The sequence below is a fragment of the Nothoprocta perdicaria genome, unplaced genomic scaffold (assembly GCF_003342845.1).
Source record: "Nothoprocta perdicaria isolate Ctin4 unplaced genomic scaffold, notPer1 scaffold_116, whole genome shotgun sequence".
Classification (NCBI taxonomy): domain Eukaryota; kingdom Metazoa; phylum Chordata; class Aves; order Tinamiformes; family Tinamidae; genus Nothoprocta; species Nothoprocta perdicaria.
This window is the reverse complement of record NW_020454272.1, coordinates 2,411,149-2,429,637: the sequence shown is the minus strand read 5'-3', so window position 1 is coordinate 2,429,637 and position 18,489 is coordinate 2,411,149. Positions and strand designations below refer to the sequence as shown.

The 18,489-nt window shown below is 43.9% G+C and overlaps 5 protein-coding genes across 5 annotated transcripts in view; 3 read left to right on the top strand and 2 right to left on the bottom strand.

The window, feature by feature from the left end:
- The window catches only part of LOC112959442, a 31,741-nt gene extending 20,726 nt beyond the window's left edge, over positions 1–11,015 (top strand). The window contains exon 5 of the mRNA XM_026053462.1: positions 10,683–11,015. Within this exon, the coding sequence (XP_025909247.1) occupies positions 10,683–10,995 (313 nt within the window). The 3' untranslated portion in view covers positions 10,996–11,015. The remainder of the gene's footprint in view (positions 1–10,682) is intronic.
- Positions 2,173–3,213, top strand: LOC112959444 (histone H1-like). Its single transcript, XM_026053465.1, has one exon. It carries the CDS (start codon positions 2,318–2,320, stop codon positions 2,978–2,980), a length of 663 nt encoding a protein of 220 aa, XP_025909250.1. The 5' UTR covers positions 2,173–2,317; the 3' UTR covers positions 2,981–3,213.
- LOC112959447 (histone H2B 1/2/3/4/6) lies at positions 4,159–4,791 on the bottom strand. Its single transcript, XM_026053468.1, has one exon. The coding sequence runs from the start codon at positions 4,762–4,764 to the stop codon at positions 4,384–4,386; it is 381 nt and encodes a 126-aa protein (XP_025909253.1). The 5' UTR covers positions 4,765–4,791; the 3' UTR covers positions 4,159–4,383.
- Positions 5,061–5,600, top strand: LOC112959446 (histone H2A.J). Its single transcript, XM_026053467.1, has one exon. It carries the CDS (start codon positions 5,094–5,096, stop codon positions 5,481–5,483), a length of 390 nt encoding a protein of 129 aa, XP_025909252.1. The 5' UTR covers positions 5,061–5,093; the 3' UTR covers positions 5,484–5,600.
- Positions 11,016–11,795: 780 nt separating the features above from the next.
- Positions 11,796–12,189, bottom strand: LOC112959472 (histone H4-like). Its single transcript, XM_026053493.1, is given in 2 exon segments — positions 11,796–11,942; positions 11,944–12,189. Coding segments are annotated over 2 exon segments (342 nt in total). The 3' UTR covers positions 11,796–11,846.
- Between the last annotated feature and the right edge of the window lie 6,300 nt (positions 12,190–18,489).

Sequence of the window (18,489 nt, the reverse complement as noted above, 5' to 3'; positions counted from 1 at the left end):
GTAGTTCAAGTGACAGCAGCTGCTTACAGCTCCTCCTGAATAGGACATGATCTATCTTCTCTTTCTGACACCTGTGTCATCCTCCAATCTATAACTTATAGCTTGTGGGAGAAAGGAAGGAAGTCTCTTTTCTTCATAGACTAAAAGCAAAATTAAAAAGAGAACAGTTGAAGAGAATTTTGTTGAAAAGCGTAGACATGGTAGATGAATCTTTTGCTCAAAAGAGGTCCTATTCTTGTATTTGCAGCCCTGGTCTTGCATCATAGACTACCATTGACTCCCAGATGCTTCTAGTTTCCTGTACAGTTAAATAAACCAAAATTGCAAAGGCCTAAAACTAAATTGTCTAAAAATAATAAAAAAAAAAAATTAAAAAGTATCCTTCACTCCACATTCCCAGAGGAAAGTTTCTTATATTACACACCCTCAGACATGTGACAAGTATTCCTAGATATGTAGGGTATTGTTATTTTTTTTGTTGGTTGGTTTTGTCTTATATTGTCTGATTCTGTTCCATGTCCATTTCAGTCCAGTAAATCTGGAATAAGCAACTCACTTTTTTTTTTATTTTATTTTTGTTTGTTTGCTTCTTCTCAGAAATATAATCTTACTTTTCCTTTTTTTTTTTTTTTTTAAATTCATTCAAGCGATTTGGCCATTTTTTTTTAATGTGGAAAATACTTCATCTTCTCATAAGAAGCATTGTAGATTCCAGAGACCATCAGCATGCTTTTTGACAACTAAAAATAATTTCTTTTTATATGCAGCATTTAATAAATAAAGCTCATTTTTAAGGCCTTTCTCAAAAAGTTACTTCACTTCTAGTATCTTTAAATATGTCAGGTAATACATTTTTCTGCTGAAATAGACCATTAAGTTTCTTCATTGTAAGTGTTCACACTGTACAGGGGTAGCGAGTCAGAATGCAGAATTTTGTCTCAACATTTTTTTTTTTTTTCTTTTTTTAATCAAGGAACAAACTTCTGGCTGCTTTTAGGGACTGGTCAAGACCTTTCACTTCTGATCAAATCCAAATATAGCTATAAACTGTTTTAAGGTGCTTAAAAAATAAAAATTACTTTATATCATCACTTTATGAAATGTGATAATTAAATACTTTAACAGTAATTAAAGATGATTCTACCTTATAAACATTGTGATTTAAATATTTTGAGGTACTGAATCTACACTTAAATAGAGAAATCTTTTCCTTTAAAGAAGAGAGTGGTAAATTTTATGAAGCCTATGTAAAAATAGATTATGTCCAAATACAGGTAAATAACATTAACTCTGAAGCATTTGTTTATTCATTTCCTGATTACTTAATTTATTTACATAGAAGAATCCAGATGAGTCCTTATTAAAAAAAAATATATATGATACACATTTCAGTATCTATGACTTTTTCCTTTACAGATCTGTTTCTGAATTGCTATGACCCCCTCAAACAAAATAAAATAATATAAAATAATAATAATCATATAGAAAATTTAAATTGATAAAGCACTGCCATTACATCTTATTCAGCATTTATATCTATTCAGCATTATCTAGTCATTGACAGCTGCTGCTTCTTATAAACAGAACCTATTTAGAAAATATCAAAATACTGCTTTTCACTTACAGAACATCAGCAAAAATGCAGAGTCGTGACCACTTCCAGATATATTTCCGGAGCATATATATTCCTGTGAAGGTCTCTTACTTCTCCAAAACTTGAAATTCAGCAGAAATACTCTATCCTTAATAGTTAAAGATATGGTTAAGGGAGGCGATTCTTTATCCATATTCAAAGCTCAGCCGTGAAATTGTGTTACTTCCCTCTCTTTAAAACGATTTTGCAGCAAAAATAATGAAGCTAACTCCTCAGTTTCTATTCTAATCGGGAGAAGACCCCTTGAAGAATGAGATTTCGTTACGGGGGGGACTTTCTAAAGAAGAGTTGGATTTTAATTTAGAAGGAAAAACAAAAGTTGGCCGTTCCCAGTCTCTCTCTCGCTCCAGGACACGGGATAAAACAGATTTTTTTTCACTCATCTCAGATCTCTGGGAGGGGAAACTCCCCCGAATGAAACTCCACTCTCTTATCTTGACAACCTTACTGAGCTGGGGTGATTTCATGGGAAATATTTTACAAAAAATATGAATTTATAACACCGAAGAAACACAAACTGAGAGGACGACAGCTCTTCCTGGCTAACAGTTAGGCGGGCTCTGCAAAGCACCAATCACAGTTCACCGCTTCGCTATAAATTCAGGCATCGGGGTTACTGTAGCCCAATTACTTTCTTTTGATTAGGAAGAAGTCTCTGCCGCGATGTCGGAGACCGCTCCCGCCGCMGCGCCCGCGGTCGCGGCTCCCGGCGCCAAGGCGGCCGCCAAGAAGCCCAAGAAGGCGGCGGGCGGCTCCAAAGCCCGCAAGCCCTCGGGCCCCAGCGTCACCGAGCTCATCACCAAGGCCGTGTCCGCCTCCAAGGAGCGCAAGGGGCTCTCGCTGGCCGCCCTCAAGAAGGCGCTGGCGGCCGGCGGCTACGAYGTGGAGAAGAACAACAGCCGCATCAARCTGGGGCTCAAGAGCCTCGTGAACAAGGGCACCCTGGTGCAGACCAAGGGCACCGGCGCCTCCGGCTCTTTCCGGCTTAACAAGAAGCCGGGCGAGACGAAAGAGAAAGCGCCGAAGAAGCGCGCGGCGGCGGCGGCGGCCAAGCCCAAGAAGGCGGCGGCCAAGAAGCCCGCGAGCGCCGCCAAGAAGCCCAAGAAGGCGGCGGCGGTGAAGAAGAGCCCCAAGAAAGCGAAGAAGCCGGCGGCTGCGGCGGCCAAGAAGGCGGCCAAGAGCCCCAAGAAGGCAGTCAAGGCTGCGAAGCCCAAGAAGGCAGCGAAGAGCCCGGCAAAAGCGAAAAAGGTTGCGCCCAAGGCTGCCAAGCCCAAGGCGACCAAGCCCAAAGCAGGCAAAGCGAAGAAGGCGGCGCCTAAAAAGTGAAGCGTTGAAGTGGAAATACTTAAACCCAACGGCTCTTTTAAGAGCCACCCAGGATTGTCTGAAAAAGGGCTGTTACACTCGATTACTAAACACCGCGCCCGCAGAGGAGCTAACCACACACCACTGTCCTTGTGGGAAGACATTGGTCYGTGCAGTGGATTGGTCGCCGAACTTCCGGTCGTCGTTACGTTGAGATTTAGGGAAAAAATAAATTTACGTTTCTTGAGAAATTACTTATTTTTTGCAGCACCGTGAGATGGTGCCTTTTTTTAAAGGGATTCTTGGGGGCGGAAGTCGGGGGGGGGGGGGTACTGACGCATGAGGGCATACAGATTTATAGCAGTACTTTAACTATCCTGGTTGCTAACAGCCCATCAGTGCCGCACCCTTCAGTGCCCGCAGCTACAAAGTTTCCGCACGGCTCCGCGAGTCCTTGGCGATGATCTTTCCACTCAGCAGCGCTGTTATGGGGCCACGGGGCAGTTCCTCATTTCTGCGTGACTTCACGGATCTTATGTTAGAGAACGAGTTTGCCGGGACGGGTGTAACTAGCAGTGGGGATGGTTCTCGCCTTACCACTGGAAGTGCCAGCGTCAGGAGCCGCGTTCAAGAGTCGCTGGTGCTGGATATTCTGCTCCCGGGGCTCGGCGTCCGCCCTCGGTGCACGGGGCGGCGGGGCGAGACCGCGCCCCCCCTCGGTCGGATCCGATTGGCTGATGGAGTACACCTCTGCTTCCTATTGGACGATTTGGAACTTTCGAAAATCCCGCGCTGCCCGCTCGGGCTGCAGCGCTGGCGAACGCGAGACCGCGACCCCCGGCAGGCTGTGCCTCGCAAAGAGCCTGTGCCGGGTTAGCAGCGGCGTCGCTCCTCCTGCTGTTCTGTGCTTGGCCACACCGTCTGTTAGTCTGAGTCCTATYCTCTTACACGGAATGAGGAAAAAACATTTAAGTTTTGAGCACACAGAGATCAGTAAGCAAAACGTTACCATAGTCATTCGCATTCCTCTCCCGATAAATATTTTTTTGGGGGAGGAGGAAGGGGGCTAAGAAGGGGAGCGGGGGAGAATTAGGGACATTTCACCCGAATAACCGCTTTAGTAGTTATTATTGCTTCGCACACCCTCATTCCRAATTAAATTAAAAACTAGCATTCGTTTCTTTTTTACAGAAGATAAAAAATATATATTTCACAGCAAGTAGCAAACTGCATTTTTTTAAGATAACTTTCAATTCAAATGCTRAGAAACAGATAAAGGGCAATGGAAAAAAAGTATTATTTGTGACTGCATATAGACTTATTTCAATGACCCATATAGTATATATGTGTTAGAGCTCTTTCAAGGAGTACGTGGGTGGCTCTTAAAAGAGCCTTTGGGTTARACGATCTTCCAAACAAGAAATTTACTTGGAGCTGGTGTACTTGGTGACGGCCTTGGTGCCCTCCGACACGGCGTGCTTGGCCAGCTCGCCGGGCAGCAGCAGCCGCACGGCCGTCTGGATCTCCCGCGACGTGATGGTGGAGCGCTTGTTRTAGTGCGCCAGGCGCGACGCCTCGCCGGCGATGCGCTCGAAGATGTCGTTCACGAACGAGTTCATGATGCCCATGGCCTTGGACGAGATGCCCGTGTCGGGGTGCACCTGCTTCAGCACCTTGTACACGTAGATCGAGTAGCTCTCCTTGCGGCTCTTCTTGCGCTTCTTGTCGCCCTTCTTCTGCGTCTTGGTCACCGCCTTCTTGGAGCCCTTCTTGGGCGCGGGCGCTGACTTAGCCGGCTCAGGCATTCTACCAGACAATCTCCTCACACCGCTCAAAAAGAACAGCGGCTAAAATGGCCGCGGCGTCCTTATTTATAGAGCTGTTATGCAAATATCAGCGCTCCAGATTGTGCAATATGATTGGACGCTACTTCAGGGAGGCGTGGCCATTGTCCATGATTGGTCCAAAGAAGATCCTCCTTCTCATTGGCTGAGCTAACAATGACTGCTGGTAGCCAATCGCGAGGAGCCAATCCCGCCCAGGGAAGGGATAAAAGAGGAAGGTTCTCTGCGTCACTACAATTCTCTCAGTTTTCTACTTGGAGCGGTGGTCGCGTTAACGCAGCAGCGCCAGCATGTCCGGCCGCGGCAAACAAGGAGGCAAAGTAAGAGCCAAGGCCAAGTCGCGCTCGTCACGCGCTGGGTTGCAGTTCCCCGTGGGCCGCGTTCATCGCCTGCTCCGGAAAGGTAACTACGCCGAGCGAGTAGGAGCTGGAGCGCCCGTTTATATGGCGGCCGTGCTGGAGTACCTGACGGCTGAGATCCTGGAGCTGGCGGGCAACGCGGCGCGCGACAACAAGAAGACGCGCATCATCCCGCGCCACCTGCAGCTGGCCATCCGCAACGACGAGGAGCTCAACAAGCTGCTGGGCAAGGTGACGATCGCGCAGGGCGGCGTGCTGCCCAACATCCAGGCCGTGCTGCTGCCCAAGAAGACCGAGAGCCACAAGGCGAAAAGCAAGTAAACTTAACTAGAAAAGCCATTGAGATATTTCAAAGCAAAGTATATAACCCAAAGGCTCTTTTCAGAGCCACCCACCAAATCAAAAGAGGAGTTGAGTTGCTTCCTTAACAAAAGTGATTGAAATTTGTTTTGTTAAGGTGGAGGTATATTGAGTGTCTAAAAACATTGGCTTTATTAAAAAATGTTGGGGAATAGTCTGGGAGTTCTGAACTAGAAAAAAAAAAAGTAAATGTTCTTCCAGGAATTTAATGCTTCTTTTGTGACTGTTGTGTAAGAGGTTTGCTAACTTACTCTTTCATGTTTGAGCTGTTTTTATTATTTGGATTTAAAAGCTACTACAGGAATCTGTTAAACCAGGAAGGATGTCTAGAAAATGAAGCAAAGCTTCTATACAGCCTGAAAATAAGTATAAAATTATTCAATCATGTGTTACTATATCTGAAGATAAAAGAAACCTCCCTTTGTATGCATTTTTTTCCTCTAAAGACAGTGGATTTTCTTTGTCTCTTTTAAAGACAAGTCTTTCTTATGACTTTGTTGTTGTTGTTATGTAGAATTGAAACTCTGAATTGCTAGGGGGAAACATTACATTTATCCAGATCCAAAAGTAGCCAGACTGGTACTACCCAACACCAACATGCCACCCAGGAAACCCCTACCAACACTGATAAATTCTAGCTTTAAGGGGGATTTTTAATTAGGCCATTCATTCCAATTGACTGACTTTGCCTAACTTGTTTTCTGTTAGATCATTTAACCATGGATATTACTAGAGCTTGCCTTTTACTCTGTTCACCCAAGCACCATTAAAAGCACAGTAGCAAATCCCTGTAGAGTCACTATTGTGGACTGTGAAAAAGACTGTCCAGCTGATGCCTCTTTTTAGGTGGCTCTTAAGAGCTTTATCTAATGGCAGGGGCTGTGTCTCAACCTAATAAGGCCCCTAGCCCCTGTGTGCAGCAGCTCTGCTCTTTCTCTCCTCTGGGGAAAATAAGGTCTGACTGTTTTGATCTTGAAACTTTACCTTGACTATGGCAGAGACTCTGTAGGTTACTCTCCCTCACATCTGAAAAGGGACGTGAAGGACGAAGTGAGAAAATATAATCCTGGTATGGTGACAGTGCCTGTGTCTAATATTTACAGCACCAACAGGGTTACTGTCCCCACAATGCTGCTGTTTTGATCCTCATCAGCAGCACCAGCAGCAACTTATGTCCTGGCACTTGTATTATCTGTTGAACTGTGGTAACATAACTGTTTTATTTTAATGTGCACATTAGTTTTATCTCTAGGATATAGTCTCTGCACATGCGTATGAGGATGCGTATGTGCGTATGAGGAAATTAATCTCCAGATCAAAACACTGATAAGTAGAGAATGTTCGAATCCTCTGTATCCAGGAGTGTGATTTCAACTTGAGCAGGCCTATATACATTGCCACCAGAGTTAGGTGGCACTGCCAGTGAGGCCCTGGCATGTCTTTGAGTGCAAGTCAGTCCAGCGCATTTCACAGACTTCTTCCATCTGACCTGCAAGGTATCATTTTTCTTAATCGTCTCAAGATCTTATTTTAAGCACTCAATTGTTGCTCATGTTACTTTAGTAATATGAATTTCAAACTGTTTTTTCTATTTATTAGCATTCCTTTTATTCATTCTTAGCTACTGATGATTTTATCTCACTCTACTGTGACAGGACACTGGTATTGCCTCTAAGCTTAATGTGAATACATCCTGTATCAGACAGTTGTCAAGTAGGAATGGCTCAGTGATGATAATGCTGGCAAACTTTCAATTATGAAGATTGCTACTTTACAGGCTGCAAGTACTCTGTGAACCAAAATAATAAAAATGAGTAGGTGAGTTTCATTAGATAAATACTTATTTCTTTTGGAAAAAAAAAAATCCATATCATACATACAGTACCTTAACTGTATCTCTTGTTTCCAACACCCTTTCCCTTTCTGAAGAATGGGCAATATAAAAATTACAGATCAGGTATGTTTAAAGACAGCTCCATGCTGTCAGTCTATATACCAAGAATCTTAGAAGAACATAGATAAAAAATAAGATTAGAAATATTTGTACTTTTCAAATTTACTTTACCTGCAGTATTACAAGAAAAAATGCATTGTATAAAAATAACTTTATATGACTTTAATTTGCAAATTATCACACTTATTCTAGAAGATATAAATATTATACTGAATATTGAATATTGAATATAAATAACTATGTCAGCTCTCAGTAAAGTTAGCATAACTTTGCAGGAGCATGTGACATTAATAGGTAGGTGTCTTGATATTTTCTTTTTAATGATATATTCTCATGTGTAATTGTGCTGAAAAAAGATGGTTCTTTAAAATGTGAGTATAATGGGGAAAAAAATAGGCCATGGTCCTGAATGAGGCACAGTGAGAAAGCTATAACTAATAAATAATTAAATGAGGGATGGGAGGGGGAAAAAAAAAAAAAAGGGGGGGGGGGAAAGGGGGGCAGGAAGAGAGACAGATTTGAAAAGATTTCCTTTCTCATTTTATTCCTAGTACTATGTAATCCAAACTCCCCAAAATTCTGTTGTCTAGAATCCAGGGGGAAGGGGTGCGTGTTGTATGAGTCTAAATTGGAATTTCAGTACCTGCTGCTCCCAGACTGTACTTAGCAGTGAAGATTTCTTTCTGCATAAAAGGCTTCTAGCTTAAAAATAAACAAAACCACCAGAGAACTGACACTGGTGGTAAGAAACTGTTGGGAGGTGTGTGTATAGCCACTTAGAGTGACCTAAGTGTAGGACTGTTTTGAGGAACGGATGATCAATAATTAACCTGCTAGCTGCAGTCTCAGCCCCTGCATGGCCCAGAATCTGTGTTGAAATGCTTTCAAAAAGTATTGTAGAGTTTAAATTGTTAGAGGAAAAGTTACAGAAGGATGATATTCTTACATTTAAAAGTATCAATAATTGATAATTTCTTTAGAATCTAGAGAATATAGAAGGTGGCTTAATGTCTTCTAATGCTCCCCTGTCTTAGGAGTCAAGTCTAGACAGTGAAATATAGGTGTGAAGAACAAAGCATGTTTGTAACACTGCAGTCAAATTATAATGTTAGATATCAGACTGACATGTCTGCTTATGACATATATTGTATGGCACAAGTTGAGTTGGGATTAGTACATTCAGTTCAGCCATCAAGTGAACATAATCTCAATTAAATGTATTTATACCATGCCAGGTCATAGATATTTCCCTACTAATGGCAACACTTTTACTTTTATTTAAAAGAATAATTTGAATTTAAATGGGATTCACAGGCTTGAATATAAATACGGTCACACAAAAGATACTCATGCATATTCTCGACAATAATAACATAATACAGGAAAACTTCATCTTTTCTTGAATTTGGGAAACATAATGCTGCCAAGCTAGGTAATGGATATTTTGCTCTACTTTTGTAAATTAAATTCAGCAAGTAAGTCACAAATATTTACATATAATGCATTTTAAATGTACTTTTAAGTGTTGTATATTTATGCATAATATATGTATGTATACATTTACAATATACTTTGATGTAAGTACACAAGTGTTATATATTTGTATAAATATGTGTATTTATTTACAATATATTTGTACATACACATGGGTGTGTATGTAACAAAATTCCCAAAAAAAGAATCTAGTCTTTTTTCTAGAAAAGTAAATTGAAATATTGTTATGAGTTAAATAGAAGTAAAAAAAAACTAAAAGTGTTCACGTATGAAGTAACAGAAGAAAGTAAAAATACAGAAAATCAAGGAAAAGTTTTGGTAAGGAACATACTACAGCAAGTGTACAATGACACTCAAATTACATTTGCAGAATCCAGAACAAAGAGTATAAGTAGGATAAATCCAGCCCAAAAAAAAAAAATAATAAGGATAGGTTTAAATTGCATAAAATCAAAATATTAAAAATGATATGAATTCTAACTATTATAGCTTTTGAGTGGGTAAAATAGATGAAGCTAAATCCCTGTGTATTAAGAATGCATTTGTAACCTATCATTATTCATCAACTCTATAAATACAATTCCACATTCTATAAAAATAAGTGTATACTGGGCTTACTAGTTAAAGCGTGAAAATACATTCTCAGAGTTTTTAGATGGCCTTTCAAGTAAATAGATACCTACAGGACACTGATTTTAAGCAGTCATTCAAAAAAACATTCCCTTTTTTGTTCGTTTGCTTGTTTTCTGGTGCTGTCTGTAACGTTTCCTTCAGCTCCCGGAGTCGGCTACAGAGCAGCGAGCGGTTTCTCGCTCGGAAACCGGAACACGGTGTCCAGGAAGAGGCAGCAGCGGCTGCAGAAGTCGCGCCCGGGGCTGGCGGGGCGGGCAGCGAGGGAAGGCGCGAAGCAGCCCGCGGAGCTGCCGAGGCCTCCGGGCCGCCCGTCTCAGGATGGGCCCGGCCACAAATCCCTCTCCGGCCGCTCGGAGCCGCAAGTGGCGCCCGCTCCCTCCGACCTGAGGGTCGTTCTGCGCGCAGGAGAAAGCGCGGGGGGCGAGAGGGGAGAGTCCACGCAGAGGAACACACGATATTCCTGCGTTTGCACGGAACAAAGGACAAAACTGTAAAGGGGCGGGGGGGGAAACGGGGGGCGGGATGAGACCGGATTGCAACGGGCCGGGGGCGGAGCGGGGACGCGGGGCGAGGCGCCGCATTGGCCGGATTTTGCCGCAGACCCCGGCTCGGGCGGGAGGGCCGGGCAGGGGCCGGGGGCGCCGCACCAGAAGCAAGGGCCGAAGCGCAACCCGCCCCGCGCCCACCCAGGCCGAGAGCTCCTGCTCCTGCTGCTCCTGCTGCCGCCGCCGCCGCCGCCGGGAAGTCGCCCGCGCGGGGCCCGCGGCGGGGCGGGCTCGGAACGCGCGCGGGGACGCGCAGGGGGGCGGAGCGCCTGGGGAGAGGAGCGAGGCCGGGGAAAGGCGCGGCGACCGCGAGCGGCAGCGGGAGCCCCGGGCGGGGAGCGCTGGGCGAGGGGGGCAGGGGTCCCCCTCAGGGCGGCGAGCGGGGGGGAAAGGCGGGGACTGCGCCCGAGCAGCCGCCTCCTGGCGGGCCCCGCCCCCTGTCGGCGCAGTCCCCAACCAGGTCGGCTCCCAGCCGCTATATTGCCCCGCGCCGCCGCCTCCCGCCAYAGCGGTGCCCGGCAGCGCGTCTGGCAGCATGTCCGGCAGGGGCAAGGGCGGCAAGGGGCTCGGCAAGGGCGGCGCCAAGCGGCACCGCAAGGTGCTGCGCGACAACATCCAGGGCATCACGAAGCCGGCCATCCGGCGGCTGGCGCGGCGCGGCGGCGTGAAGCGCATCTCGGGGCTCATCTACGAGGAGACGCGCGGCGTGCTCAAGGTCTTCCTGGAGAACGTGATCCGCGACGCCGTCACCTACACGGAGCACGCCAAGCGCAAGACGGTCACGGCCATGGACGTGGTGTACGCGCTCAAGCGCCAGGGACGCACCCTCTACGGCTTCGGCGGCTAAAGTGCCTCATTCTGCAAAGCTTAACTGTTAACACCAAGGYTCTTTTCAGAGCCACCCACAAATTTCACAATGGGAGCTGTTTYTTAACYMTKMSWRRYTASARMMCGMRKYAMKKYKTWTKKWRKSTTWYWKTWMMTWWAMWMWYMWCTRWTTYYKCMWTWMAWTYWWWYMWAWRRWRWTWMWWTTWTTTKYCMWTKKAMWTSCMGMCCYTKTTWKRRRRRARARSSARYWSTTKSYCMTWMGSKTTTYRSWMSTARTKWWWAMWWSRKRWYYKYCWWMGYKCMTTYTRARASWGCKWGMTWTAYSRMYWYAYTRRKSMWSTGKWASWAMAWKKYCAKSWRTWWCAYKAAKKWYAWTAYRTMMWYWKYSTKRRKWWARAWGMMWGYKKYCASSWRSACMWRWKWMAKMACSWTRWWMAMWKARAKWGARYWRMAKRSWWWKMWWWSYMTKYWRYTCWMTYTMWKTKWWYAWSGTKMTKWMWYWKGTSYWSSTGRMMRCWKKCWTYTWWMYYMASRMWRWKKAYRTAWTRWMMTTMRTGWWAYWSMTGRMMWTKTWSTWMCASWKSMYYARTRWRKYSRTAWAKCWMGCWSTYTYARAAKGMRCKWWGRMRRWYMYSWWKTWWWMAYTASKWSYRAAAMSCKWAKGRSMAASWRYTSSYTYTYYYYYMWAAMARGGKCKGSAWKTMMAWKGRMAAAWAAWWKWAWYWYYWTWKRWWWRAWTKWAWKGMRRAAWYAGWKRWKWKTWWAKKWAMWRWAASMYWMMAWAMRMMKTRMYKCGKKYTSTARYYWSKMAKRGTTAARAAACAGCTCCCATTGTGAAATTTGTGGGTGGCTCTGAAAAGAGCCTTGGTGTTAACAGTTAAGCTTTGCAGAATGAGGCACTTTAGCCGCCGAAGCCGTAGAGGGTGCGTCCCTGGCGCTTGAGCGCGTACACCACGTCCATGGCCGTGACCGTCTTGCGCTTGGCGTGCTCCGTGTAGGTGACGGCGTCGCGGATCACGTTCTCCAGGAARACCTTGAGYACGCCGCGCGTCTCCTCGTAGATGAGCCCCGAGATGCGCTTCACGCCGCCGCGCCGCGCCAGCCGCCGGATGGCCGGCTTGGTGATGCCCTGGATGTTGTCGCGCAGCACCTTGCGGTGCCGCTTGGCGCCGCCCTTGCCGAGCCCCTTGCCGCCCTTGCCCCTGCCGGACATGCTGCCAGACGCGCTGCCGGGCACCGCTGTGGCGGGAGGCGGCGGCGCGGGGCAATATAGCGGCTGGGAGCCGACCTGGTTGGGGACTGCGCCGACAGGGGGCGGGGCCCGCCAGGAGGCGGCTGCTCGGGCGCAGTCCCCGCCTTTCCCCCCCGCTCGCCGCCCTGAGGGGGACCCCTGCCCCCCTCGCCCAGCGCTCCCCGCCCGGGGCTCCCGCTGCCGCTCGCGGTCGCCGCGCCTTTCCCCGGCCTCGCTCCTCTCCCCAGGCGCTCCGCCCCCCTGCGCGTCCCCGCGCGCGTTCCGAGCCCGCCCCGCCGCGGGCCCCGCGCGGGCGACTTCCCGGCGGCGGCGGCGGCGGCAGCAGGAGCAGCAGGAGCAGGAGCTCTCGGCCTGGGTGGGCGCGGGGCGGGTTGCGCTTCGGCCCTTGCTTCTGGTGCGGCGCCCCCGGCCCTCCCGCCCGAGCCGGGGTCTGCGGCAAAATCCGGCCAATGCGGCGCCTCGCCCCGCGTCCCCGCTCCGCCCCCGGCCCGACCCTGTTTGTGCTTAGCTGCTTTCTAGTGTTTGTTTTTCTTATTGTTCTATATAACGGCCTTTATCGGGCATATTTAAATAATCTCTGTCTTATTTTTTTTGTCCAATCTTTTTTTTTGTGGTGATCCCTATTTTTTATGGAGTAAAATAAAATAAAATAAAATAAAATAAAATAAAATAAAATAAAATAAAATAAAATAAATAAAATAAGGAAAAAATGCTCATCCGTTATAGACAGCCCTTTCCTCCTCCCCCCTTTTTAGTACTGCACAGTAGTTGTTACTATGTGAATCATCACCTTTTCTCATGTGCATATACTTATTAACACACACATATGCTACTTCTTACATTTACTTAACAAGTATTTTTTTACCATTGACACATAAGCTAATTGGTTTTTTATATGTGTTTTTGTTTTGTTTTCTTGTCTTTTCTTTCCATGAGAGGAAAGGAGACTGCGAGAAAACACTGAAATCAGAGACATCGTGTCCTCGGAATGTCTCCTACTGAGGAAGCAAGAGATACGTTTGTTGTCAGCATCTTGGAATGGAATGGAAAGCACAAACTTTGAAATAATCTCACACTCTCCCTCACATTATCTTTTTGCTGATCATGTGCCAATTAAAGCAGGAATACTCCTAATACCTTTAAAGATTAACATTAGGGAATAGTGTTCTAATTTTACTAATTCCCTAACTTCAGAAAGAGAGCTACTCAACCTAATAAGCATTACTTTTCAACATATATAATATCTGGATAATTTACACTGACACTAAACACAATTTTACATGCACAGAAGCACTTTGTAGGAGCTTGACATTTTAATCTAAAAAAAAAAAAAAAAAGGGTGATTGTGGATTCTTACTGTCCTTGAGGTTAAACTACACAGTAATCTATTTTATAATTCAGGTTATTGCCTGACTGGTAACTGTATACTGTCTAGGAAAGGATCACGGCCCATGTAATTTTATTGTTTTGAAGTAAGGATGTGCTGGATATCGTACTTTGATATCTTATTAACCCCATCAGCATTCATATTTTACTTCATTCCTATATTTGAATTATTTTATTTTTCACTATTAAGTGAGAGAGCCATTAGAACCTTGCTGTCAGACTCCAATCAGACATAAAACATCAGTTAAGACTCTGGTTCTTACAGAGCAAAACCAGCAACTATCATGCAAAACAATAACCATAATGTTTTATGGAAGCACCCATATGAATGATGAATATAAGAAAATTATATGGCAATATGTCTGCAGGAGGAAAGGGGATCTAATTACACAGGTACTGCCCCCTCTGCAGCAGCCAAAAGCCCAGAGGGCCCCCAAGAGCTTTCGGAGGGGCTCAGGGAATTGCAGGTGACTTCTGCCCTCAGTGGCAGTGTTGTCTGTGCAGCACAAAGTGCAGTTTTGTACAAGTACGGGGACATTGTGGTGAATTATAGTTTTACGCTGTACTTTCAACCAAGAAGCCCTTTATGAATGACCCTAGATGTTATTTCTGATGTATTAAAGATAAAAACTATCAGTAATCACAATGATCTTGTATATAAAATACTATATATTGCTATATATTTCTGATATAATTCTAATGTGGTTTTCAGTGCCATTCATTCCAGGTTCATCCAGCTTGAGAAATCTAATAACTGCACAGAGGTAAGAACTTTCTATTTTGTTTAAGTCTATATCTCCCAGAAACAATGGAAAGACAAAATGGTGTTTATTATACACACATGCACACAAGTATTCATAAAATAATTTCCTACTCACTCCTCAAACAAATAACCAATATTGGCTGTATCACACTCAAAATCCATGTAGATCGAGCCTACACTGCTGGGTGAACTCACAGGCTTCTTATTGTTATTTGGATAACAAGTTAAATAGCAAGAACTAGCCTGACGGTGCTGCTTACCTTATTGCAAAGTTCAGGCACTGACTGTGGGAGTGGAGAGTCCCATTTTGTCTGGGTAAGTTTTCGCAAGTCTGAACTGAGATTAACAAAGTAGCCTGAGATAGCAGGACAGTGACTTCCCCCTCATTTTGATTGGAATTTGTGTAGTAGTCACTTCTCTCAGACCTTTGAAAAGGTCTTCCCCTGTCAAATTCATTTGAATAGGTGTGTGTGCATGCACACACAAATGATTGTTAGAAACTGAAAAAAACCTGTTTCCTCTGCTCAAGAGATCTTCTGGGAAGGCCAGCTCCAGTAGGACTAAGGAAAAAAAAGGCCTGATTTTAGTCATGAACAGTTGCCTTTTATAATTGTAATAGTAATACTTTATACCTAACCAACTAATCTGACCTGTAGCCAGCATGTTTTATTCATAGGAAGTCCTTTAAAATCTGTGCAAGAGTGATTTTAATATTCAGTTGGCTGACTTCAGTAAAGTATACAGCAATTTTCATACAAATGTCCTTTATCAGCACATTGTCAGAGTGTGATCTGCTGTGTTCTGATTCTTGAGCAGTGTTCCACTTGCTCTACTATCTTCATATGAACCAGAGAGACCAGGAATATTCTCTTGCAATATTTACATTCAGCTCATTGAAGGTTAGAATTGTTTCTGAAATGCACTGGAAAATTTTTACTTTGTTGTGTATTTTTTTGTTTGTTTTTATTTGATTGTTTTTGGCATTTCTTGAAACACTGAGTCACAAAGGTCATCCTTCCCTGTTTTCATGATTCTTATACAATGAATTAAGCTTGCCATGTGTGCAGATCATGCTAGCATTTGTGAGAAAATATCATATAGATTTTCAAGTTTTGCTCAAAAAGTTTTGCTTAAATCTGAGCACTTACTGACGCTGATCGCTAGTATGTCCTTATGGACTATCTGTCTTCTTAGTGGATTCACAAACAGAAGTTACTAAAGTCATAATTTCATATTTCATAATACCAGGCAGTCCATCCTGATGGATGACTGGTGTCTGCTTTATAATATGAAAAATAAAAGAGCAGGGTGGTAGAGGGAGGGTGGCAGAGCTATGTGCAGAGAGCAGGTGGATCCTTTGCAATAACAGTTCAACAGCTCATAACCATACCTTGAATATTTATGATATAGGAAAGGAGTGTAAATAAAGTTATGGGGAGTTTTCAGAGAAGCATGGAGATGGATCAGGACAAAGGTGAGAGCGAGCTGTAGAAAGAGATATGTAGCAAATATGATCAACACAGTGAAAATTCTAACTATATTTAGTCTATATGTAGTACTTGAGTATATTTTGGAACAGGAGACACAGCACAGCATAGTAAAGATTGGCAAACAGGAGATGACCAAGTCTGGCGGCACATTTTCTTTAGAACTTTCCCATTTCTGTGCTGGAAACTGCTCCCAATTCTTCTGGATGCAACTTGCATAAGAGAGGGAGCCAGTTCTGAAAATGATGCCGCTGTCCTGGCTCTCTCCATAATTAAGCTAATCCAATATTAAGGAAGAGGAAAGAAACAAGCAAGCAAACACAAATAGAGAGGAAAAAATACAAAACTAAAAGGAAAAAATCTCACCCATCGCACTCTGAAAGTCTCTAAGGATACTACAAAAGCTTGCAACTTGTCACCATCATGGATTTAACTAAAGTGATAGATACCTTTCAGAAGCTGGAGTTTTGCAAAATGCATTAGCAATTAATGATATGCATAGACATCTTAATTTGCAATCCATAAAATTATTCATTCTGTGCCTTTACTCTACACGTGATGAATTGTAGGTGGCAACTCTTGAACTCATCAGTAGAAAGCAGTTGTAGCAAGTAGTGTTGCAGCACTGTAGCAAAGGATGTAAGGAAGTTAAAAGAAACAATATATAAAGATATATAAAGGAAACAATATATAAAGATATATAAAGAGGAAAAAGTAACTTTGTTTCAAAGAAAAGTAATTGCTTGTGTACTCTAAAACACAGACACACAGGAAAACCGATAGATCCAAGAAAAACACATGCCCAGTGAGCTTGCTAGAGTCACTTGCAGGACAAGAAATGGTAATGATGAGCCCTCATCCGGGCTCTGGGAGCTAAGAGAAGGGAAGAGAAAACCTTACTTTGAATATATGCCTGCCTCTGAATGTGCCTCTTGCAGGAGTTAAAAGCTGAAAACAATTCCAATCTTCTGTCTCTCCATCCTTCTATATTTCCGGGACCATTTAGATTTACTCATTTTCTTTTGTCTCCTTAAAGGATTATTTTGTTTTTGGATTGCTCTGGATCTGGCCATAATTTTTTCTCATTTCCTTTAGTGTATTGTCCCAGGCTTTCATTCCTCTGTGCTTTTTATTTTCAAACTGGATGTCCAGATGTTACATGTAGTAAATAGTCAAGATTCAGACACATCCTGGTACAATCAACTTCTGCTATTTGCAGCTATTCTTCTGCCATTCTGTCATGTGCTCACACTCACCATATTCCAATTCATATCATTCTCGGTATCGGTCAAAAGTTTGTACAAACTCCAGTGTTCTGAGAATGTAATCAGTCACATATGGACAAACAGAGCTTTCACCCATCACAGAATCCAGTTATTATTATGCTATGAGAGTTCACGGCGTTAGCAAATGCCACCACTCATTCCTGCTAGTGATTAAGAACCACAGAATGCTTAAGGTTGTAAGGGACCTCAGAGGTCATCAAGTCCAACCGCCCTGCACACACAGGGTCACCTGGAGCACATGGCACAGGGCTGCATCCAAGCAGGTTTGGAAGATCTCCAGAGAAGGAGACTCCACAACCTCCCTGGGCAGCCTGTGCCAGGGCTCTGGCACCCTCACTGTCAAAAAGTGTTTCCTTAAGTTCCTGTGGCACTTTTGGTGCCTCAGCTTGTGGCCATTTCCTCTAGTCCTAAAAGCTATGGGGTTTTTTTCAGTTACAAAGCAGATGTGTGTTCTGTACAGATAGGAGTGATTCCTTGGAGCAATGCTGCCCATCACAGTTCAGCCCATCATGTATGATATTCTTAAAATTGAGAGGTGATAATTTTCACACAGACCCTAATATCTGGCATATTACCACTATACAGTCCTACAAGTGATAAATAGGCCAGAACAAAGGGATTGGAAAAGCTGGAAGTGCTCCCTTCTCCTGACTTCCCTTAGATAAAGAGAAGATGCTAACAAATGATGTTTGCCAGCATACCTATGCCTCGTGAAGTTTTAAAACTTCAAAGTGACTTTCCCCACACATACATACTTTTCTTTTTGTGCAAAAATAACCTCAAAAACAAGATATCAAAGTGAGCTCATGGTTCTCTGTTGCTATGAAATAACATTGCACTGGTTTCTGTAACACGTCATTTGAGCAGGTTGCCTTTGTATTAGTCATGAGTGCCGGCTTTGATGAGACTACAGCTTTCTGTTTCACTGAGACTCACAGTAAGTAGCTGGTTGCTCTTCCAAAAACTCATATAAGATGAGAACAGAGCAAGGGCTCTGTGATATTGCTGTGATAAGTGTTATGTTTCTAAGATGTTTTAAAAATGCCCAGGCTACCAGGGAAGAGGAGATTGACCACTTGTAGGCACCAGCCCCAGGCTTTACTGTTTGTGGTCACTGAGGAATAGAAATAGAGAATTGACTCAACAGGGAAACTGCAAAAAGAGACTTGCAAAAAAAGAATGTGATGGGAAGATTTATCTCCAGCAAACATCTTTCTTGGAAATTCCCATGTCATTTTACAATAACTAGTTCAGATTAAAAACTCACTCTTTCTCCATTAAGGAAAATATAAATATTCCAGATAATTCTTCAACACCTAAAGTGGAGCTGATTTTGAAT

Bases quoted from the DNA above. Each gene is read 5' to 3' on its own strand.
- LOC112959446 (XM_026053467.1), top strand. From the start codon at position 5,094: ATGTCCGGCCGCGGCAAACAAGGAGGCAAAGTAAGAGCCAAGGCCAAG.